Source organism: Brassica rapa, chromosome A09 (genome assembly GCF_000309985.2).
Source record: "Brassica rapa cultivar Chiifu-401-42 chromosome A09, CAAS_Brap_v3.01, whole genome shotgun sequence".
Taxonomy (NCBI): domain Eukaryota; kingdom Viridiplantae; phylum Streptophyta; class Magnoliopsida; order Brassicales; family Brassicaceae; genus Brassica; species Brassica rapa.
The window spans coordinates 26,541,536-26,565,441 of NC_024803.2; the positions used below are offsets into that span (position 1 = coordinate 26,541,536).

At 34.7% G+C, this 23,906-nt stretch overlaps 2 protein-coding genes across 2 annotated transcripts; one reads left to right on the forward strand and one right to left on the reverse strand.

The window, feature by feature from the left end:
- Positions 1-8,686: 8,686 nt before the first annotated feature.
- On the reverse strand, positions 8,687-10,669 carry LOC103840275 (thioredoxin O2, mitochondrial). Its single transcript, XM_009116774.3, has 7 exons — positions 9,885-10,669; positions 9,731-9,821; positions 9,584-9,649; positions 9,453-9,503; positions 9,301-9,380; positions 9,121-9,165; positions 8,687-8,985 (listed from the first exon to the last, which is right to left on the reverse strand). The coding sequence occupies exons 1-7, from the start codon at positions 9,912-9,914 to the stop codon at positions 8,887-8,889; spliced, it is 462 nt and encodes a 153-aa protein (XP_009115022.1). The 5' UTR covers positions 9,915-10,669; the 3' UTR covers positions 8,687-8,886.
- A 411-nt stretch (positions 10,670-11,080) lies between these two features.
- Positions 11,081-15,033, forward strand: LOC103840276 (protein OSB4, chloroplastic). Its single transcript, XM_009116775.3, has 7 exons — positions 11,081-13,644; positions 13,725-13,866; positions 13,944-14,040; positions 14,132-14,235; positions 14,316-14,460; positions 14,549-14,616; positions 14,708-15,033. Exons 1-7 carry the CDS (start codon positions 13,283-13,285, stop codon positions 14,831-14,833), a joined length of 1,044 nt encoding a protein of 347 aa, XP_009115023.1. The 5' UTR covers positions 11,081-13,282; the 3' UTR covers positions 14,834-15,033.
- Positions 15,034-23,906: the final 8,873 nt, after the last annotated feature.

Below are 23,906 nucleotides of genomic sequence, written 5' to 3' on the forward strand. Positions count from 1 at the left end.
CAGCAATTCTCAGATGCTGAATTGGATAAGATGCGTAAGGATAAGATCTGTTTCCGTTGCAAAGCTCCGTGGACACCAGCGCATAAACAAGAGTGTCCTAATAAAGCTTTACGGGTGTTGACAGTGATAAACGGATTACAGTTAGAGGTGGTTGATCAATTCAAAGACACAGAGGAAGATGATTTCTTTACACATGTGGTTCAGGAATTACGCACTCTGTCGTTCAGTTCATTCTTAGGATTGGACACCAAGAACGACAAAGCTGCGGGGTCGTATTAACAACAAAGAGGTGATAGTCATGCTCGATAGCGGAGCTTCGCACAATTTTATTTCTCCTAAAATTGTGAACAGGCTGCACTTGAAAGTTTGTGCTGATAGCGGCCTAGACGTGCTGTTGGGAAATGGAGTTGCAGTCAAAGCTCTTGGGTTGATTAAGGCTGTAACTTTCAAACTCAACCAAACCGACTTCACGTCATACTTCATCTCTTTAGAACTGGGAAATGTGGATGTGATCCTTGGAGTTCAGTGGCTGGAAACACTTGGCTTATGCGAGGTTGATTGGAAGCAACAAGTATGGTCATTTGTTTATAAAGGACAGCGAGTCACACTGTATGGCGATGAGTCCCTGCACTGTGATAAACTCTCCTTTAAGTCACTCACTCCAATATATCTTGGTTGTCGTCAAGAAGAGGTTGTGTTGATGGCAACCTCGAGCGACACATCCATGAAACCAGATATATCTCCATCACCTACTTGTGAGGCAAACTCTGAGTTAACAGCATTACTGGAGCAGTTCTCAGATGTTTTTGCAGTACCTTCGGGATTACCTCCACTACGAGGTAAAGAACACTCGATATTGTTATCTCCTGGAGTCACTGCAGCTTCAGTGCGTCCGTATAGGTATCCGCACGCAAGTAAGATTGTGATGGAACAAATGGTGGCCGATATGTTAGCTTCGGGTATAATCAGACCAAGCAACAGCCCTTTCTCTAGTCTGGTACTGTTAGTGAAGAAAAAAAACAGGTCTTACCGTTTTTGTATCGACTACAGGGCATTAAACAGAGCCACCATTCCGGATAAATATCCGATCCCGGTCATTGATCAGGTTCTGGATGAGCTTCATGGTGCGTCCATGTTTACAAAGCTGGATCTTTGATCGGGTTATCATCAAATCAGAATGACAGAAGAAGATATCAAAAAGACTGCTTTTCGCACGTTGGAGGGACATTACGAGTTCTTAGTCATGCCCTTTGGTTTGACAAACGCACCGGCGACATTTCAATCTCTGATGAATATGGTTTTCAAACCATTCTTGCGAAATTTCGTATTAGTCTTCTTTGATGATATATTGATATTCAGCAAGAATCTCGCAGATCACTTGGAGCAGTTGAAGTTGGTTTAACAGGTCTTGCGGGAGCAGAAGTTATTTGCGAATCATAAAAGTGTACTTTTGCAGTTCCTCAAGTTGAGTACTTGGGGCACATTATTTCTGCAGAAGGGGTAGCAACAGACAAGTCTAAGACTGAAGCTATGAGGCAATGGCCTATACCTACTACGACCAAGCATCTTCGCGGGTTCTTGGGTCTTACAGGGTATTATAGAAATTTTGTTCGATACTATAGCGTTTTGGCTCGTCCGCTTACTTCTTTACTGAAGCGTGATCAGTTTGGTTGGAACAATGAGACTCAGATGGCGTTTGATAAGCTAAAACAGGCCATGGTATCATCATCAGTTCTGGCGTTACCGGACTTTACGAAGACGTTTGTGTTGGAGTCCGATGCTTCAGGGGTGGGAGTTGGAGCTGTACTTATGCAAGACAAACGACCGATAGCGTTTTTCAGTCATGCGTTAACTGACAGAGAACAACTCAAACCAGCGTACGAAAGAGAACTGATGGCTATAGTCATGGCGGTCAGAAAGTGGAAGCACTACTTGATTGGGCGTAAGTTTGAAGTTCATACAGACCACCGCAGTCTCAAATATCTTCTCGAGCAGAAGGAAGTCAATTTAGAATATCAGAAGTGGTTAACACGATTACTGGGCTTTGATTTCGACATATTTTATAAACCCGGATGCGAGAATAAAGCGGCTGATGGATTATCTAGGTGTATGTCTGTGTCATCGTTGCTGTTGGCGGTTACAGTACCGTCTGTAATACAGTGGCAGGGGCTGGATAGGGAGTCAAGCGATGATGAGTATATTCAGCTGATGATCAAGAAGATTAAGGAGGGGTCAGTAAAGTCGGGAAAGTTACAGGTGATTGAGGGGAGGCTTTGGTCCAAACATCGTTTGGTTATTGCAGCCACTTCACGGTTTATTCCACTCATACTTTCGGAGTGTCATGATAGCAAAGCAGGTGGTCACTCAGGGGTTTTGAAAACAGTCAAGCGAATTCAGCGTTCTTTCTATTGGTCTCAGATGTATCGAAGAGTGCAGGAGTATGTAGCGAATTGTGGTATCTGTCAGACTCATAAGCACTCAACACTTTCACCAGCTGGTCTCCTTCAGCCACTACCGATTCCTCAGAAAATTTGGGAAGACATCAACATGGATTTTATAGAAGGACTACCTACTTCGGCAGGGGTCAATGTGATATTGGTGGTCATTGATCGGTTAAGTAAGTACGCTCATTTTATTCCTCTGCATCATCCATTTTCAGCAGCGGATGTGGCGAAAGCATTTGCAAAGGATATTGTGCGTCTACACGGATTTCCCCGAAGCATTACTTCTGACCGTGACCGTATATTCTTAAGTGCATTCTGGATTGAGATCTTCAGGTTGGCAGGGACGAAGCTACAGTATAGCACTGCCTTTCATCCTCAAACCGATGGTCAATCTGAAGTTCTCAACCGCTGTTTGGAAACATATCTACGCTGTTTTGCTTCAGAACACCCGAGGACGTGGTCCAAATACTTATCTTGGTCCGAGCTTTGGTATAATACGACATTCCATAGCTCACTTCAGATGACTCCTTTTAAAGTGATTTACGGTCGAGAACCACCTTCGTTATTGCCATTTGAGAAAGGCTCTACTCGCAACTTTGAGTTGGAACAAGAACTGTTGGAACGTGATGAGATGCTCCAATCTTTGAAGAAGACATTGGCTAGAGCGAAGCAGTTGATGAAAGATCAGGCAGATAAGCACATGAGAGATGTGCAGTTTGCAGTGGGTGATATGGTTTACTTAAAATTGCGCCCGTATCGTCAGCAATCAGTGGTGCAACGTTTTTGTCAGAAACTCGCAGCGAAATTTTACGGACCATATAGAGTGGTGGAACGTATCGGAAATGCAGCTTACAAGTTACTCTTGCCTAGTCATTCTCGTATTCACCTGGTCTTCCATGTTTCTCAGTTGAAAATTGCTTTGAGTCCGCAGGAACAGGTGTTGGATCTACCTCGTGTGTGTTTGGGAGGGTCTCAAGAGGATTGGCTTCCTTCGGATGTGATTGACAAGCGTTATTATTCAAGCGGGCGGCTTGAATTGTTGGTGACTTGGCAGGGTAAACCAGCAGAGGAGAATTCTTGGATGTCTTATTTGCAGTTCGTGGAGCAGTTTCCAAGTTACAAGCTTGAGGGCAAGCTTGGTTTTGTTGGGGGGAGTATTGATAGGTATAAAGTAGCATATTATCGGAGAAGGAAGGGAAAGGAGATAGCAGAGGAGGATGACGTGGAGAAGGATTTAAATGAAGGAGGAAGCGGAACTTCTATTTGAAAGAGAGGGTTTGCGGTTAGCTTGAGAGTGAGAGAAGCGAGCTATATAAAGAAGATAGAGATTGAGTAGAGAGTTATGCTTGATGTTGTTTGTAATTGACGTTATGAGTCTTTACACCTCAGTCGCTATGAGACTGGGGAATCTGTTCTGAGTTCGTTATGAGAGCTTAGATCGATTCACACTCAAGCTGTAATTACCTTTCATATTGATAATAAAGAGTGTTTACATTGTTACAAGAGTTCTAGATAGCTAAAATCTATCATAATATTGCCATGTGTTTCATTTTTAAAGCTTGTCGAATGAAATTTTAAGCTTTATCAGAATTATTTTATATAATCTGAGTTTTTAAAAGATATTTTTTCTTTCCATATTTTAAATATTATTAGAATATATTATTTTATCAAATGATAATTCGAATTTTATGAATTAATATAGTGACATTTTTGTAAGAAACAAATCAGAAATTATTTGTTAATATTATCAGCAAATATTTTGAAAAAAAAAACTAAGAATAAGCCAATATACCTCATTTTCCTTTTAATAATATCAATCCCTATCTCGAATATGTAATTTATGTTTACCTAAATTGGTATGCTCCAATCCTAAGGGCATTATTAATGGTAAAATAGCAAATAGAGTACCTCACTGATATTTTAATTATTATTTTGTACATAATTTAGTTATTAATTATTTTTAAAAAAATGAAAATAAAAAACCTATAAACTAATGCCACATGCATTCACCATTTCTTTAGAAAGGTAAAAAAACTCTTTCCACCGGTACGATTCTTGATCTCTTTCTGTTTCTCTTTTTTTCTTTTTTTCAGCTTTTAATATTTTTAAATTTGCTAGAGACAAGTGAATTTCAACTGCTGTGAGTACCTTAAACATTAGAGCACCATTAGTGGTAGTCTTTTAAAGAGTCTCTCACCACTTAATTATTAATGCAAAGTAAAAAAGTAAGAGAGATAATACAGAAATGAAGAAGAAAAGAAGAATTGGTCTCTTGCCGAAAGTACTTGTGCACAATCTTTTTTTTTTTTTTGGCTCAACTACTACTTTTCATTCATCCCATAATGTTTGGAACTACAGTAGACAAATCTGTCTCAAACACAGATTTTAACCAAACTGGCACAATAGAATAAAGCTTAGGGACATGATTCTGTAATGAAAAAGCCTCCTTTGCTTAAGACACTGAATTTACAGATGTGCATTTTGTATTGGTAGAAACAATTCACAAAAATAAAAGCTAATTATATGTTTAAAATAACTATTTTTTTTTGTTAAGAAACTGTTTGTCTATGTCTACTGCAGATGCTCTTAGAATACAAAGAGAAAGAAATAAGGAATTAATGTTCTCAACTTCTCATATCTCATTAACTTCTTGATTAATAATTTTATATGTAGCTGTAAAACAGTGTTGTAGTGTACTATGCCGTCAAATCGGGTCCTACTCATTATCTAGAGTCATTTACACCATAAGACATTTTATGAATTTTTATTACATCCAAAAAAAGTTTACTCTACACATGCTGTTTTTAAGTGAAAAGACTCAATCTGCCCTTAAAAAAAATCAGTTACGTGCTCATTAGTTAGAAATGTTCGGTTTCGTTGAATTTTTGAAATTTAAAAAGAGTTTTTATTATTGGTGGACCTGAAAGAGGATTAAACTTGATAATAATCTTATTTTGGAGCAAAACCTTTTTCTTCTCCACTTTGATCTTCTTCTTTTTCATCTCCACCTTGACCTTCATCCTACGACAAGCACCGCCGCCGGCTTAGTCTCCGACTCTGTTTCTAAGCTCCTACTTTGCGGCGAGTCTACAATCCATTGTCACCAGGTGGTCACTCTACTCGTCTCGTCTTCCTCAGCGTCTTCAATTCGGTGGCTCTCGTCAAGCTCCGTCATGCTTTCCTCCATGCCCTCTTCTCCTTGCCAACCGTCGACGAACCAAACCGGGGGCGATCTGTTCTCTCAAACCTTGATGGGACCTATTCCTAAACCAAGGTTCTTGTATTTGCAATACTGGTCTTTTACCTTTCAACTATTTACAATTTGGCCCTAAAAATTGCAAATTTGCGTTGTTACTTTTCAATTTGGCTCCACACTTCTAATTGTGCAATATAATCCCAACTTTTTGAAGATTAGTATGCAATGCATATTAAAATGTTTATTTTGAAGCCATTTGATGTGTACACTATACAACGTACACAATTTTTTATTATCCAATATCCACATGTATAATGACTATATACACAAATTACTTGTACAATAATAGATCAACACCATATAATTTCACCACATGATTACACGTGCACAAAGATAATATGTGTACATGAATACATTTTCACATGTGTACATTGTATATTACTAAAGGAATGTATCATAAGATCGAGTTTGCTCATTATATTCGTAAATATCATGTTTTGACGTCAAAAATGCAAACTACATTTTCTTGTCAAAATTGTTAAATCAGTTTTCCAATAAAACCACAAAATCATGTTTTCTCGTCAAAACCACAAAATCACGTTTTCACGACAAACCTCTAAAATCACATTTTCCCAATAATTATGTTACTTAATTTAGCAAATTTATAGCTATAACTTTTCAAAATAATAGTTGTATTGCATTTTTTTTATTTGTGTACATCATGTTTGTGTACACAAAGATATTGTGTGTGTACATAATTCTAGTGTACAGGTGAGACATGTGAAAAATGAAAAAAAATCCAAATAAGGACATGGATCATGGATGTGTGGTTTACGTGGACGGATTGGATTGGTTTTCATGTTCGTGAATAATGCTTATTTTATTGATAGTGTAGGTGTTGATATTGTTTTTTTTTACACTAACTTCGTTATATGTGTGTACATTCGTTATATGTGTGTACATGTGTACAATCTTTGTTGTGTACATATTTGTTTTGGTGTACACACATATGTTTTGTTAATTCTTGGTGTACATATATACAAAGATATTTCAAACATTGAAGAGTAAATTCATGATATAAATGGTCCATCTACCAAGTATGCATACTTAATACCATTACCAACAAAAAATATATATATGACATTGTCGTATCTACATCTATTTCAATTCAAACATATTGTTTTCTGATAAAATGTTTCATTATCCATATGTATTACCAAAATACAAACATCCACACGTACATCGTATAAAGTATTATCCACATATAAATTTTATGAAATTAGTGTCTTTGGACGCCAGCATCTGCTCAGCCAACCCCCAAATGTCACTATGTTTTTTTTATGCTTGTAATGTTGATACTCTTAACCATAACAAAACAAAATCTTGGAAGTTTGGTAGAAAAATAGAACAGACTTCTTCACAAATAAAAGTATTAGGTCAAAAACAAATTATACAAAAGATGAGGGACCAAATTTTCAAAAATGTCAAAGTTGGCCATTGTTGCTATCGAGCTTCTCACAGGTGGTGGCTGTGACAAAAATGGGCAAACCGATGATTCTGCAACCAGTACCATAGCTTTGAATCGCGTTTTAGAGTTCAAGGCAGAGGTATATCCATTGAGCGAGAAAGCTTGTATACATCATGATTATACCACCATCAGAGATATAACTTGATATATCTCAAATGATAGATTGGATAATAAATATATTGATTATAAAATCATATTTATGGAAATAATGTTCTGGAAAAACAACATTCATTTTACAAGAGGAAAAATAAAGGACTCAAGAGAAAAAAACAAAGAAGAAAATATATGGGATCCACTTTAGTTACAAACTGACTAGCTTGTTTAGAATAAAGGGAAATTGTTAGTGGAAACTAGGGGTGGGCAAAAAAACCGAACCGAACCGAGTCAAACCGAACCAACCAAACTGAAACCGATTCAAACCGAACCAAAGTCTATTTCAAACCATTCAGTTGAAGATTTTTCCAACCCGAATGGTTCGGTTCGGTTTAAAACCGAACCAAACTGAGAAACCAATGTGTTTTGTAATTATTTAAATTAAAAATATTAGTAATGCCAATATACTAAAATTCTAATACCAAACCACATATTTTCCATTTTTCATTCATTAACATATATTCTTCTAACCGAATATGTAATCATTAAAATAATTTATTTAAAAGAAATAGAAAAGCTTGTATTTTCATATTCTTATATATGTAAACGTGGATGTTAAATCTAAACCTAAAACCTAAAAAAAAAAAAATTTAAAAAACAAAAGTTCTTCTCCACATCATCACATGGAAGATGATTCACTGTAGACGTTTAAATAATGATATAAGAGATATTGATGATTCATTGCATGCTTTTAAATAATGACATAAGAGACATTACTAATGATGTTGGGTTTTTTTCTAGTAAACTTTCATTTGTTTTTAATTCTTATATACTTTTTGTGACTTTTAAAAGTTTTTGTTTCAGTTTTATATTGAATTTAGTTCACATAGTTTATGTTTACATAATTTATGTTTTAAAACATAATTTTTCTTTAAAAATTAAACTAAAAATAACCTAATTAAACTGATCCGAAAATAAACCCAACCAAACCGAATATAAACCGAACCGAACACAAACCAAACTAACTATGGTTTATTTCATTTGGAAAAATACTAGAACCGAACTAACCAAACCGAACCGAACCCGAACTGAGAAAATAACCAAAGCGTCCACTCCTAGTGCAAATTGTCTCGATAGCATAAACTGTTTCATTGTGTAATAATAAACTCAAAACTGATTTATGGGGTAATTCTTTTCATTATCTAACTCCTCTTCGGTAATAATAATTTTTAACTCGGATCCGCCAAATTCGAGGTTCCTACACATCCATGAGCCATTCTTAAGACCAGCCCGACTCTGTTTAGTCCACTGGGCTATTCTATTTGGGTCCAGCTTTTTCAATTTTAAAATAATAACAAAGCCCCAAACAGCATTATGAATTGAAGAACTTGGCGAAGCCCGAAACTTTAAAACAAACGAACAAAGTAATAGCTCAAAGCAATGAAATTTATTTGATAAAATCACAAAATTATGTACATTGATAAATAAATGCCGTGAGACAGAGAGTATCTCCATAACGATCTCAACAAAGATTTTTTTTGTTTCCTTGTTCGTAATCACTTGGTGCATTACTTTGACGCAGCGCAGCAAAAAAAAATGTAACACAAGGTGACAGTCTCTCTCTCTCACTTGTACAGATGTTCCATGATACTCCTGAGCTTAATTACATCTGCACCTACAAGCTCTGCTTTCTTGACGCCCCCTTTGAAGAATTGCATTGTTGGCTGCATTCATCAACCATCAAAATTAGTCTCCCATTAGATTGATGGCTCTCACATTGAGCTCATATCAAATTTACATGCTTGATCCAAGAATGTACAGATTAAAATTCCGAAAGAAAAAAAAAAAAGATGTTTTACCACAGCAGAGACGTTTAACTTCCCAAGAGCATTTGAAAGACCGCCCTAACGAATAGACAAGAAGCGAATATAAGAAGAAGGTGCGAATATATGTGTGGCTCAGCCACAGCAATTTCTATACTTAAAAGCTTCCAATCATAAAGCACAACAGTGGTGGCTTATATGTAAATGCAAACATACCTCATCAATGTCGACCTTGTATGTAGTAACATGAGGATATTTCTTACCGAGCTCCAACATTACAGGAGCGATAAGCCTGCCTAAAAGGTCACACATTAACAAAAAACCCATCCAGAACCTAAACTTGGTTTCAGAGAAGTAAATAAACTTACAAGGTCCACACCACGCAGCAGTGAAGTAGAAGACCGAAGGCAAAGATCCATCTGAAGAAAACAAGATATACTACTAAGCAAATCATATCGAGTGTGAAGCAACTAAAAAATAAATGATTGTTTTTTCTAACCTCGAGCTTTGCTGAGGGCATTGTTGAACTCCTTCTCCGATTTCAACACGACAAAGCCAGATCTGTCTACAAATTACATGTTGTTAAGTTTTATCTTATCCGTTTCATTCTCGATCCAATTCAGATCATATCCTAAAGCACACTTACCTGGTGCAAAAAAGCAGAAGCTTCTTCGATCAAAGTTCAATTCGGTGGAAGCGTACACGGTTGATGTAGCTATGAATGAGTTTCTCGCAATCTGCAAAGTTTGAGGGCATATTAGTCAAAGATCGGGAAAAAACGCAGAGAACTCGAAAGAGACCTGATGCAAGTTAAACCAGTCGCTCTTCATCGTCTCGACTCCAAAGATTTCACCTCTCTCGCCGGTTTCTAGGGTTTCTCCAAATCCGATTTGCAGCCTCCTCTTCCGTCTCCGCACAACGAATTAAACAAGAGTAGCAAATTACAATGTGACCCACGTATAACTTCCGTTTTATCAATTAGCCCCCTAAAAATACTATTGGGAATTTGTATGACACTCTAGGTCCGTAAAACTGATATAACACGTCGGTTCCTGATCGATTTGTATCACTTTTTTCCCGTCAAGTTTATTATAATAAAAACTGAAAAGGGTTTAAGCCCAAATTACATAGTCCGAGGCCCAACCAAAAGCCAACAAAACCCAAAACAAATGGGGGAAACACACACTCAAACGGCCCTACGGCCCAACAACCAACCCGAACGACTTCAACCGGCCCACGGGTCAGGGACGCTCGGCACGTGTAAGGATAACGCCCCTCAGTGCGGCACGCGTCACGTCAGCATCAACCTGACCTTCACCATCTCGAGAAGTCGCCGGAGATACACCACCGGAGGCCAGGAGCTCGGACAAACCGCAAAGCCTCCATCAAGACCACCTCTTCTCTTTCACGCTTTGTTCTCGCTTCGGAGAGCATCATCGATCCGATCGAGAGCTCCTCCGACAGCACAAAACCATTACCCACTTGGAATCACGAACCAAAAGACCCCCACACACACCCAACACACACCCAACGAAATCAAAGACCGAACCAAAAGACTGGAGCAACAAACCGGCAACGCAAGGTTGAAGAAACCTTCACCCCCCGGAGAACAGAACCGACGAAGGCGGAGCTGCAAAAGCCTCCCCTCCCGGAGACAAGAACCGGCGGCGACGGAGCTGAAGGAGCCTCCATCTCCCGGAGAAAAAACATCCACTGGCTAAAAACCCTTAGCTTCTCCCCACCGTACCTTCACCCGACCGCGTCTTGACTCCAAAGACAGAACCTCCGCAGAGGAGGCCTGAACCAGAGCTCAGACAAGGCGGAAGACGGAGGTGACGAAGGAGAGACGCACGACCAACATCTTTAAAGCTACTCTAGGGGCTCCGGCGACGGCACGCACGCTCACGCGCCGGCCGCTCGCCGGACCAACTTCAAGATCTACTTTCTCGATCGATTTGTATCACATCCTAGAATTTATAAAATAATTATATATCTTCGGATTATATCAGATCGGATAGCCCAACATAAAATCTAAAATATAAAAGCAAAACAAAAGAATATATACTTATTTATACAAAATTAGATATTTAAGGTATTTATTTACATTTTAAATACTTATTATTAGATATTATTTCAAAATTAATATGAATTGAATATTTGAAATACATACTTATGACCCACGTATAACATTCGATTTATAAATTAGCTCCGTAAATATAATCTGGGGAGTTTGTAACTAAAGTCCCTGTTCGGAAACTCGCTAGGCGTTACACGTGCGCTCGGCTTACGCCTAGCGTTGAATGAAGAAATCGGGGATTTTGCAGGAACTAATCGGCGATTTCTTTTGGTTATATAGTATATAGTTGTAATGAAATACATCGAAGTTTACTTAGTGTAGTGGTTGAGAATTCTTTTAAGCAGAAGATAAACATGGATTCGATTATAGGAAAGAGCTATATTATACGATTTTTAATGTTTAGGATAAATGAAGGGTAATTCTGTCATTTATATGTCATCTTCTTTTTTACACTTTAGGTTTTCTGCAACTATAAGCTCGACGGCTCTCCCATTCTGACGAGTTATAGATTAATTTTCTTCATCTTCTTGCTCTTTTCATGTAAACTTTATAAATCATATGTAGATTTGTCGATTCAAAGCCGAAATGAGTAATAACTTAAGATTTTTCAGAGATCCGATATTTCACCGAAATGACGAAATTCGCCACACTTTTCCGACTGATTTGGTTTAATGTTAATTATAGTACTAAATATACTAAAAATATTAATATTTGGGATAAACCAAAACAAGTAAACATAATTTTATACATTTTACTTTTAAAAGAATAGAAGAAACACAACTAACAATAAAATAAGTCAATATGAATCTTAAGCACTATCATCAAAAACGAAAACCTACCTAGTATATTTATATTATTTTCAAAGATAATAATATAAAATTATTAGATTACATTTTTTAGATTTTTATTGTGATGATTTTTTTTATATAAATTATATTTTCGTAACCAAATGAAAAAAAAAAACTAAAAACCAATTCGGTTGAACTTAAAACTACAAACAAACCAAACAACCGAACCAAACTAAAGACAAACCAAACTAAACTAATTTTGGAACCAACTTCGTAGAAGTAGCAGTGAATAATGCCTTGTTGAATAATTCAGCCAAATTGTTAGTTGAATGAACATATATAATACGAACATCGCCGTTCTTCTGCAGTGTATGTTATGCTTTGATCTTTTTTTATTCTTTTTTTACGGTACATGTTCACAATTTTGACAAACAAAATAATGTTATATCATATATGTTTTTCATATTTACGTTAAATACAAAATAATAATTAAATAATAATATCTACACTAAATAAAATATCAAATTCCAATTTTTTTATTAGATTGAATTTTATTAAAAATTATTTTTGTTTTATTAAAAAGTTATTTCTGCATTTTAAAAGAGCGGATCAAAATATAGTAATATTTATAAAATTTTATTGCTATATATTATACCAAAACAATTACTAAAACAACTAAGATGTTAGTTCATTAAATATCTTATCAGAGAAACATAATTAGAAAAACTCAATTAAAACCTAGTTATTTTAAATACTAAATTTCATGTTCTTACATGAATCCGAAGTGTTATTAATTAAATTTAAAATGAGTTTAAAAATTGATTAAAACTCAAAGGGCATGAACGGTGACCACGAAACGACGAGAAATAATGCATTCTCTAACGTTTCTAAAAAATATCTCAATTCACAAGGAATAATTTTTTTTTCATTTTCTGCAAATTTTTTTTTGCAGAGAAATAAAAAAAGTTTATTACTTATTAAATTTGAGATGAACAACTATTTCTTTTCACTTTTGCAATTTTCTTTTTTTTATATATTTTTTCCTATTTATTTCTCTTGTTTTCAAAATGGTCACGAGGCGAATCCAAAAAATCTACTAACTCTTATTAAAAAGCTTGAAGACTGAATCAAAAAACCTATAATACGGCGGATCGGATCGGATGGGGGATACCCGAACACTCGTGCTTACTCTTATTATTACAAAACGTTCCTCAAGTGGGAAAGTGTCATTTTGCAACGAAACTACAGCGTTTCATAACGAAAGGTTGCCGAGAAAAGGGGTGGCTTAAAAGAAAAACCCCATAAACCCTAAAACTTCAATCGTTTCGCGAAAATGCAGTTTCTTGCACGATCACTATCGAAATCAACAAGACCCTTGTTGAATTCAAGAGCTAGACAATCATGGGTTCTGTCTCAGCAATGTCTCTCAACCTTCTCCGCGAAGAAAAGTAGTAGCCGTAATAACGGAGGAAGCATCACTGAGAAATCAGTGTCGCCGGCCACGTGGCCAAAACCGACTGAGATACCGTACCAACCCAAAATCGCAAACTCTACCGATCTGATTGGGTACGTGAACCAACACGTCGAGTTCCACGCCAAGCCCGACGGAAGCTTCTGGGCAGGCACCGTCATCACTCACGGACCTCCATCTGGTTCCGGGTCGGATCCAAACTCGGATTCAGCTCATAAATTCTGGTTCGGCTTAAAAGAAAACTTTTTTTTTTAATTCAAACCCAAAAATCGAAGCCATTGAAATTGAATTCAACTGTAATCAGGATTCCAGTAATATTCGAAGGGGATTTGGCTCATACTGCCAACTGTCACTTGAAGAAAAACGATCGGCTTCATATCACGGGACAGATCTTTGTGGATGCCAGTGAGATAGCTGGAGCAAAGCCTGATCAAGCTTATGTTCATGTTAGGATACCAGTTTATTATAGTTTTGGCTTGGATTATTAGTTCTTTTTTTTTTAATGTTTGTTTCCATGATTCAGATAATGGTTCGTGATCTCCACTACATTCAGGGTTCTAAAACCTTACCTAAAGTCTTGCCACCGTTGGAACAAAAAGAAAGTGTGCTTAAGCATTCTGGTAAGCGTCTAATTGTGTTGACCATGTTTCTTCCCATTATGGGATTGGCTATTTAAAACTGATGAACCATTCGTTTTCTTGTTTCTTTTAGCTAGCCTTCTTAAGAAAACAGATTCTCAAACTGATGTTTGGTTCGATCTTGTTGGTAAACCGGATGAATGGTGTGATTACCGCGAAAGCAAACAGAACGGATCGGTAATAGATTTTTTACATTCGGTGATAGATTTTGCCAAAGTTGTTCCTTTTTTTTTTTTGCTTAATTCATATGTCTATAGGTAAACCCAAGACACCCTGATTTCAAGAAGAAAGACGGGACTGAAGCGCTTTGGCTTAACAAGGCTCCCAATGAGATATTGTCTGATCTTAAAGCCCTGAAGTTCCACGTTCCTGTCAGGTCAAAATACGCTAAACAAGCAAAGGGTAAGGATATAATTCTCTTTCTGTTGAAACTGAAATTTATTTTTCTTCTTTGTATAAACCAATCTTTGCTTCTGTAAAATATGTGTAGCCGGAGACGAATCATGGAAGGACTTGGTGGAAAACATGAATAAATGGTGGGACAACAGGTTGAACAAGGTGGGGAAAAATGTTAAATAACCTTTGAATAAATACTTTTTCACATATTTACTGCAGGGTACTAATTGTTTTTTAACTCTAATGAATGTAGAGAAATGAAAAAGCTCCGGATTTTAAGCACAAAGATACCGGTTTGGGTCTGTGGCTAAATGATTGTCCAAGCTGGGCGATAGAAAGACTACCTCCTCCAAAGAGCAAAACAAGTGTCAGCTACTGAGAAGAAAATAAGAACAAGATATGGTATACTCCTAAGGACATGTGGTCTACTCTTACGTTTTTGATAGATTTTGAAAGCATTCTTTAAGTTGCGAGTGGAAACAAATCTGCTGAAACAATCAATTCGATTGCTGGGTTAGTTAAGACTTGGTGGATAAACGATCTTCGGGAAGTACAATAGAAATAGCTTTTGTGAAATTACAACAATATTCATTCACAGAAGAAGACAAAGTAGTCGTAGTAGAGGAAGGGAACATACAAACTATACAAGTTTAAGTTACGGAAACAACAATATTCCTTCACAGAAGAAAACAAAAACAAAGTAGTGTCAATATTCCTTCACAAAATTGATAAAGGCAATTGAAGATGAAGACCTATTTAGACGATGAGATTGTCGTGTTTTTGATAAGGTATTAGAAGTCCGTCTGCTACTTTATTCTATAATAAGACTAGTTTGATATGGCTAATGTGTCATCAATGATGATTATTCTCACGAGCTTCTGTTGCAGAAGAATCATTAGTTTCTCATTATCGTTTTGTCGTATTCTTCTATGATGTAATATGTTTCAAATCAGTTCAATAAAACAAAGTGTTAAAAAAAAAAGAAAACAAAGTAGTAGTAGAGGAAGGGAACATACAACTATACAAGTTTAAGTTACGGAATCAAACTCTGGGAATAACAAAGAGGAGTCGAGGACGCCCAATATATGGCTTTGAAAACTAACAAATCATAAAAATTGATTCGAGAAAATTTGCGAGGTCTTATATTCACAAACATATTATATCGTTTATGTTATTTTTTAATTCTAATTTGAATAAATTTTGATGATATATATAAAAAGGGATACGTGGTTTTAAGTTTATTTTTATTTAATATTATTACAATTGATTCATGCTTCTTATAAATGTAATTTCCAAGAGTCCTACACTGATTCATGACTTCATTTCTTCTATGCCTGCATTTCCAAAGTGAAAACATCGTTTATTTTATTTATAATAAAATTCTTGTAAAATAGTATAATTTTTTTAAAAAAATTAACAATGAAATAATACCCTGCAATGCAATAATCTTTATACAATATATTGTGTTTGAAAATAATTCTCTGTGGGACATATTCCTACAAGGTTATATTGCTTAAACACATTATATGAAATTTATTCGAACAGACAATGCAATTATTTTTTTTTAGATTTAAACCACTTAACTAATGAGTGATACTATTTTTTCAAAAAAAAAAAAACTAATGAATGATACTTCATCTTTTGTATTCAAAGAGATGTCTATTCCAATCATTTAATTGAAACAATCGTATCGTTTATTCAAATTCAATCTAAAAATATATTCGTTGATAAAAAGAGGAAATATACTTTCTATAGTTATAAAACATCACAATAATCATAAATACTACATTTGTTTTGGCATTTTTTTAAAAAAAATTTGTCTTATTTTTTTGGTTAAAATAAACATAAAGAAATAGTTACCTATTGTATGAGATGGTAAGCCTTGGCATCTACTGTAACAACTCTGGAGGCATTTGGCCGGAAGCGCCCCAGTCATGGCACAACTTTGACTGCAACGGTCACGACATTCAGCGGATGTTTCTCCGTCAACTTTTTCCATCGCCATTATCATCATCACCACCATAAAGACTATTACAATCACTGAATTATATTTTGCAGCCATGTTTTGTGTAATATTTTTGATTTGTGTGTTGCGAAGATTGTTGTTTGTTTTTTTTTTGCATGTGAGAAACAATGAACATGTATCCTCTATTTATAATTTTTCCTTTTGAAAATAGCTATATATTCTTTTTCTTGATACATAATTTGGTTAAGTTTGACCAAAAACAAAGAAATTTTTGTCAAGAAAACAAAGAAATCAGATTGATATAGAAATTAGCAAATTGTTGACCAAACACCAAAAAGTTAGCTGATTTGTTCGGATCGGACTTACAAGGTCGGATAAGATACTATAAAATTTTTTTTTTTAAATTCAACAGTCTTATTTTGTTTATATTCAATATCAATATTTCACCAATTTAAATCCAAAACTTTATAAATCATACATAGTGTTATTAAAAACAAAAACTAGCTACTTTGTTTATTAGGAAAATTGCCAAAAATGACTCAAAACTTGATTTTGAATACAAAAGTGTATCTCAAATTCAATCAAATACAAAAGTAACCAAAAAAGCTAGTGAAATTACAACAACCTCCTTACGACTAAACAAAAAAACATGTATTGAGTTTTACCATAATAATCTTCTGCGTGAAAAGATTTACAAGAAAATCTTCTCAGAAAAGACTTCTTTATAAATATCACATCTCTTGAAACGTCTATCTTGTCTTCCTTCAGCAAATAGACTCGGTAGCCTTTAGTTTGAGAGCTATAGCCAACAAAGATTGCTTTCTTAGACTTGTCATCCCACTTCTTTCTCTTTTCATCAGGTATGTGTACATAACATACACACCTAAGCTTTGTTCCATCCTTGTCATTGATGGCTTTGTTCCATTCTAAGCTTTATGTACACATACCAGATGAAAAGAGAAAGAAGTGGGATGACAAGTCTAGACCATCCTTTTCAAAGATTGCTTTCTTAGACTTGTCATCCCACTTCTTTCTCTTTTCATCTGGTATGTGTACATAAATCTAGACCATCTTTCTTAGACTTGTCATCCTCACATTCATATGCAACAAGGATGGTCTAGATTTATTTCGTGAAGTCAAAATCAGAAGTCTTTTAAACCTTCAAAAAGTTCAAAAACCTTGTTGAAAATCAAGCTAGCTGCAAGATAAAGAAGATTAGATCAGACAGAAGATCTGAAATGGTGTCTCGGAAAGAAGAAACAGAAGTCTAGTTGAGATGGCAAGGGCCATGATCAAAGCTAAAGACTTACCAGTGAAGTTCTGAGCAGAAGCTGTCCATACAGCAGCTTACATTCAGAACATAATTCCAACCAAAGCACTTGAGAACAAGACGCCGCTTGAAGCTTAGAATGGAACAAAGCCGTCAAATATCGGCTCCCGATGATTGATAAACCTGCATTGGTCCACACACATCACTGTGAATCAACTCAAGTTTCTTTGTTGCTCTTGTCTCTGATTCTTTTGGGAATGAATCACGACTATGTTTGCTTAGAATACAGCTTTCACAACCTTCCTTCTCCACCACGAACTTGGGAAAATTCAGAATCATATCCATTGACTGCAAGATCTTCAGATTTGAGTAACTAGTGTGCCCAAGCCTTTGATGCCATAATTCTGCAACTTCATGTTTTGCCACCATTGCTTTTTCAGGACTTGAGGACCACTTGATGGGAAAGCTCTTGTTCACCATCTCCACTTCCGCTATCTTTCTTCCAGCACCATCATGTATGATGCAACATCTTTTCTTAAAGGTAACTTGATATCCATTTTCAATCATCTGAGGGACACTTGACAGATTCTTTGCAAGTGTTGGCACAAGAAAAACATCTCGAATGATTCTCTTGCCTTTCTTTATCATGACTTCAACGTCTCCTTTTCCTTTGGTCATTAACACAGTTCCATTACGAACTCTTATTGGAACTTTGATGTTTGTGTTGATTCTGGAAAATACCTTTTCGTTTGGAGTCATGTGATTAGTGCACCCACTATCAATGAGCCATAAGTTCTCTTCAAATGGCTCTTGATCATCCTGTCTTGCGGTGAACAAGTGATTATCGTCTGCTTCTTCTTGTTGATGAGACACTTGTGCTTGTTCTGGTTTCTTGCTTCTGCATTCTCTTGAAAAGTGACCAGGCTTTCCACAGTTGTAGCATTCACTTCTACCTTTGTTTTTGTTGAAGTTTGGCTTCTTTCTTCCATTCTTTAGATAGCAGACATCTTCATTGTGATTGTATTTCTTGCAGAAGCTACACCACTTCTTCCCTTTTCCTCTATAGCTTATCTTCCATGAGCTTGTCTTGCCATGGTCTCTGACTTTCAAGCTTCTAAAACATGCATGGAATGCACCTTCACCATTTTCTTCATCTTCAGGGAAGAACTTCTTCTCATGAGCTTCCAAAGATCCCACCAACTCAGCAAATGTTACTGTCTTGGAATCTTTAGTTTCTTCCATCAGTGATGACAATAGAGCATATTCTCTTGAAAAGTGACAAGGCTTTCCACAGTTGTAGCATTCACTTCTACCTTTGTTTTTGTTGAAGTCTGGCTACTTTCTTCCATTCTTTAGATAGCAGACATCTTCATTGTGATTGTCTTTCTTGCAGAAGCTACACCAATTCTTCCCTTTTCCTCTATAGCTTGTCTTCCATGAGCTTGTCTTGCCATGGTCTCTGACTTTCAAGCTTCTAAAACATGCATGGAATGCACCTTCACCATTTTCTTCATCTTCAGGGAAGAACTTCTCATGAGCTTCCAAAGATCCCACCAACTCAGCAAATGTTACTATCTTGAAATCTTTAGTTTCTTCCATCAGTGATGACAATGGAGCATATTCTCTTGAAAAGTGACAAAGCTTTCCACAGGTGTAGCATTCACTTCTACCTTTGTTTTTGTTGAAGTCTGGCTACTTTCTTCCATTCTTTAGATAGCAGACATCTTCATTGTGATTGTCTTTCTTGCAGAAGCTACACCACTTCTTCCCTTTTCCTCTATAGCTTGTCTTCCATGAGCTTGTCTTCCATGAGCTTGTCTTGCCATGGTCTCTGACTTTCAAGTTTCTAAAACATGCATGGAATGCACCTTCACCATTTTCTTCATCTTCAGGGAAGAACTTCTTCTCATGAGTTTCCAAAGATCCCACCAACTCAGCAAATGTTACTGTCTTGAAATCTTTAGTTTCTTCCATCAGTGATGACAATGGAGCATAGCTCTTGGGCATAGAAGCTAGAATCTTAACCACCAAATCAAAGTTTGATCTTCCTTCACCTAGAGCTCTCTTTTGATTAGCTACAGCCTGGATTCTTTCAGAGTAAGGCTTGACCTTTTCTCCTTCCTTCATTTTCAGATTCTCAAAATTTCTTCTCAAGGCTTGTAGTCTAACCATCTTTACTTTTTCATTACCTTGATAGGAATGTTCAAGTAGCTCCCATGCTTGCTCGGCTGAGGTTGCAGAAAGAATTTTGTCAATGACAACATTAGCTACAGCAAATTGAATGAGTTGTAGAGCTGCTGTGTTTTTCGCCTTACGGGATCGCCAGTCTCCAACCTCTTTTGCATAATCAGCTCCAGACATCTCCGGTGATCTAGATGGTGGTTCAGGGAGTTCTTCTTCAACCATTTCCCAAAGCTCTCTGTTCATAGAGTTGTCTTCATCCTAGCTGCCCAAAATTCATAGTTATGTCCTTCAAAGACAGACACGATTTGTGAAGATTGCAGGTTTGACGCCATGTGTGTTTCTCCTTCTTGTTCTTTTAATTTTTTTTGGTTTTGTCTTGTTCTTTTCTTGTTCAGACTTGTTCAAGCTTCTTCGGTCTTGTTCAGCAAGGCTCCAGAGATCAGCAGGAGCTCTGATACCATGTTGCAAACTGCAGAAAATTGCAGGTTTTCTTCATGTTTTTCTTGTTCTGTTTTTGGTCTTGTTCAAAGAAAAGAAAACAGAGGAATGTTTGTGTGTAGAGCGTAAGAGTGAGACAATAGTAGAGAAAGATGAAGTAGAGAAAGATGAAGCAGAGAACTGATTTTTTTTTATACGGAGAACAAAACTCTCTGAATCTTTCTCCATTTATCTTATTATTAACTTATTACTTTCTTTTCCCACGTTTTATTTTTGTGATTTGAGAACAAATAGGCATTATTCAACATTCGCATTGAATCCACGTCAGATCGCTTCCTGTGTCAAGATCAGAGACAAATCGAATTTTTGGTGTTCCGATTCCGACAGTTACTACATAGTTTCCTGATCCGTATGTGCTTCCGTCTTTAGAAGGTAGATCCGTTGACTTGCTTTGCCTGACTCGATATGTGAGCTTCTTCGATAGTTTCGAATGTATCGAGTTGAGCGTGCTTGGTCCAGTCTAAGAATCTCGGCATGGTCTGGACACTTGGCTTTGGCACTGATTATACGTGAGAACGTCCCGTGCCTGTGCGTCACGTGTAGTGAAGACTTTGTATTGGAGGCTGAGTAGATAAGTACATGTTAGAAGCAACAAAAGGAGAAGGATGATAACCATGCACGGTGAGTTAGAAACAACAAAAGGAGAAGGACAAAAGGAGAAGGATGATAACCATCACGATAATAATATTGTTCTATTATGAATTTTGTACTACCCACTACCATATCCCTTGCACTAAAATATAATAATAGTTTTCTGCATTGTTTTTTTTAAGATAGTTATATATTGTAATGCTCAAAACATATTTGTTTCAACTATTTGGTTATTCTGTAATAAGTTGCAATTTCATGTACAAAACAATATTTTGTCGCTTTTGAATTGCATGTTAGGGCATGTCCAAAACATATATGTTTGAATATTAGGATGATGGTGCAACGCCAAAACATACATGTAGTTGTTTAATCAATTTTAGTAAATTATTCAACTATTTTTTTTAATACCGGACCAGATCAAGATAATGGTCCGTCAATTTTAGAAATCAATTTTTTTTATTAGCTTAGTGAGAAAGTGTAGACCAAGTACCAAATACACGTGATATACAACTTGACTTCAAATTTTTTTTTTTGTAAAAAAACTTGACTTCAAATCTGTATTCGGCAATATAAAACTTATTTGTATTAAATAAGACGTATCTTTCTTTCTATCTTTGTGCCAAAGTATATATGATTCAAATATATCGTCACAACTATATCCCAACATACAGAAAAAATCAATATATTTATGGAAATGAATGTATATATTTAGAAGATATGATTCTTTAAAGAAAACTAGATTCTTTAAAGGACGGGTATATTTTTTGTTTTTTTTTTGAAAATTTTAATTTTTGTATTTGTGTTATTTTTGTAATCATATTTGTTTTTAGTATTAATTTAATTTAATATAATTTTTGGTAACTATATTAAATATGTCAAATTGCATAATTATATGTCATATGTATTTTAGAAATTATTTTAAAACTTTATTTCTAAAATTTGCAACATATTATATTTTCTTAGTAGTTACCTAACATAATTAGTCAAGAAAAAGATTCGTATCCAAAAATCAAAGTTTCATAATCTATTAGATTTGGCATATATACTCGAATGGTTCTTAAGTGATATCCGAAAACCAATATCAAATCCAACACGCACAGAAAACCGAACAAAAGTTTTGAAAAATATTTGAAAGATAATTTTTAATATATTTTTTTAAATATATATATATGTAAATGGGTTAATAAGGTCTTCACTAAACATTTAACAAATATTTTTAATCGAATAACCTATTTAAAACCCGTTAAACTAAAACCCGTAGAATATATTTTTATAAATAATACTTCCATAATAATATCAACTGATCATGTTTCTAATTTAATAGAATAGATAGATTAAATAATTTAATTTTCTTATACAAAAAACTATTTATATTTCTTGTTTATCTTAATTGATTCATGAATTTTTATTGTATTGGTCTAAATTTTAATCTGTTTTGAAAACTATATATAATTAAGTTATATATATTTGCTATAATTTTTACTCATGGGCTGTTGGTAGTTGTATATCATGATAATAACAAATATTTATAATTATATATTATAAAACTAACGCTGAAAAAAAATATTATTAAGCTAATAAATATGATTTATTTTTGTCTAAAACTAACACAAATTATTAAAAGTGGGTTTGTATTTGGGCTGTATAGGTAGGTATTGCTATTAATCATTTGTATGTGGAATAGTTGATCGTCAAAGGAATATTTCATGAAGTCTATATAATCACGTATAAGTTTCGTACTAATAAATAATATTATACCTCTCAATTTTTAATAGGATGAGGTAAATTACGGGTAGTTTTTTAAAAAACGAATATTACGGTTGCATAAAATTCGTTGTTAGTGGAAGTGGTTAATTTAGATGCAGTTATAAAATATGTTATTTGGACCAAACATTTATCAATTGGACATGTTGTTGTTTTAATAGTATTGATATATAAAACATTATATATTACGTTCGGTTTAATATGTGATTTATTTTGTAAATTATTTTAGGTTTAATTAAAAAATAAAAAACTTTGATTATATTACAGTAAGAGTTATCACAAGAAACACTTTTGCGAACTATGTGTGAATTTATTCTTTCAATTAAATGTGGCCAATCGGCTAAAAACCAAACCGAAATAGAAAATGTAATTTAGATTTGGTAATACTGATAAACAAAATATATGTTATTTAAAAAAAAATGGTATATGAATATGGTTCAGTATATAAATCAAACAAAATAAACCGATTAATTAAAATATAGTAATATGTCAATTACATAATATAATTGATAGTATATATATATGTTGTTTATTTTATTGATATGATCTTATATTTAGGATGCTAATTTGAATAATTTGTTATTTTAAGTAAAGACTTTCATTGATATTTATTTTATGTGCTAAAATTTAGTTATTTAATTATATTATGATATTATTAATCTTTTTTCATCCTATGAAATTATTAAAATTATAATTTATTTAATATTTATTTCGAATAGTTAGATAAAATAGAAAAAAATCATATTTATAAATAACAGTGCTGTTTAATAAATTCAAATTTTAATCTTATAAAACTAAATTAAAATGTTATAAAAGATAAATATAATTTAAGTTTTTGTATAAAAACAAATAAACCAAAAACCAATAATTATAACCTGAACCAAACCAAAATAGATATGGTATCTAATTTTTATAAACTAAAATATTAAAAAACTGAACTGAAACTATATCGAAACCCGTATTGAACAAGCCTGCCTTAGATTTTTTTTTACACCAATCTCACTTTTACGTGGATCTCAACCTAATATGTTTATATGAACCAACTTAATTCTTTAATAATTCTAATAATCATTTTAGTGATACGTGTTATAGTTAAAAGTTTATAATGAGTTTCTTTTAATATATAAGGATCGATAGATATATAAATATAATATATGGAGGTAAATATTCAATTTTCAA

Excerpts from the sequence above, each read along its gene's own strand:
- LOC103840275 (XM_009116774.3), bottom strand. The coding sequence starts at position 9,914 with ATGAAGAGCGACTGGTTTAACTTGCATCAG. Across the intron at positions 9,504-9,583 it reads TGCCCTCAGCAAAGCTCGAG|ATGGATCTTTGCCTTCGGTC; the intron begins GTTAGAAAAAAC and ends TGTTTTCTTCAG. Across the intron at positions 8,986-9,120 it reads AGTTAAACGTCTCTGCTGTG|CCAACAATGCAATTCTTCAA; the intron begins GTAAAACATCTT and ends TGATGAATGCAG.
- LOC103840276 (XM_009116775.3), top strand. The coding sequence starts at position 13,283 with ATGCAGTTTCTTGCACGATCACTATCGAAATCAACAAGACCCTTGTTG. Across the intron at positions 14,041-14,131 it reads AAGTGTGCTTAAGCATTCTG|CTAGCCTTCTTAAGAAAACA; the intron begins GTAAGCGTCTAA and ends TGTTTCTTTTAG. Across the intron at positions 14,617-14,707 it reads GGGACAACAGGTTGAACAAG|AGAAATGAAAAAGCTCCGGA; the intron begins GTGGGGAAAAAT and ends TAATGAATGTAG.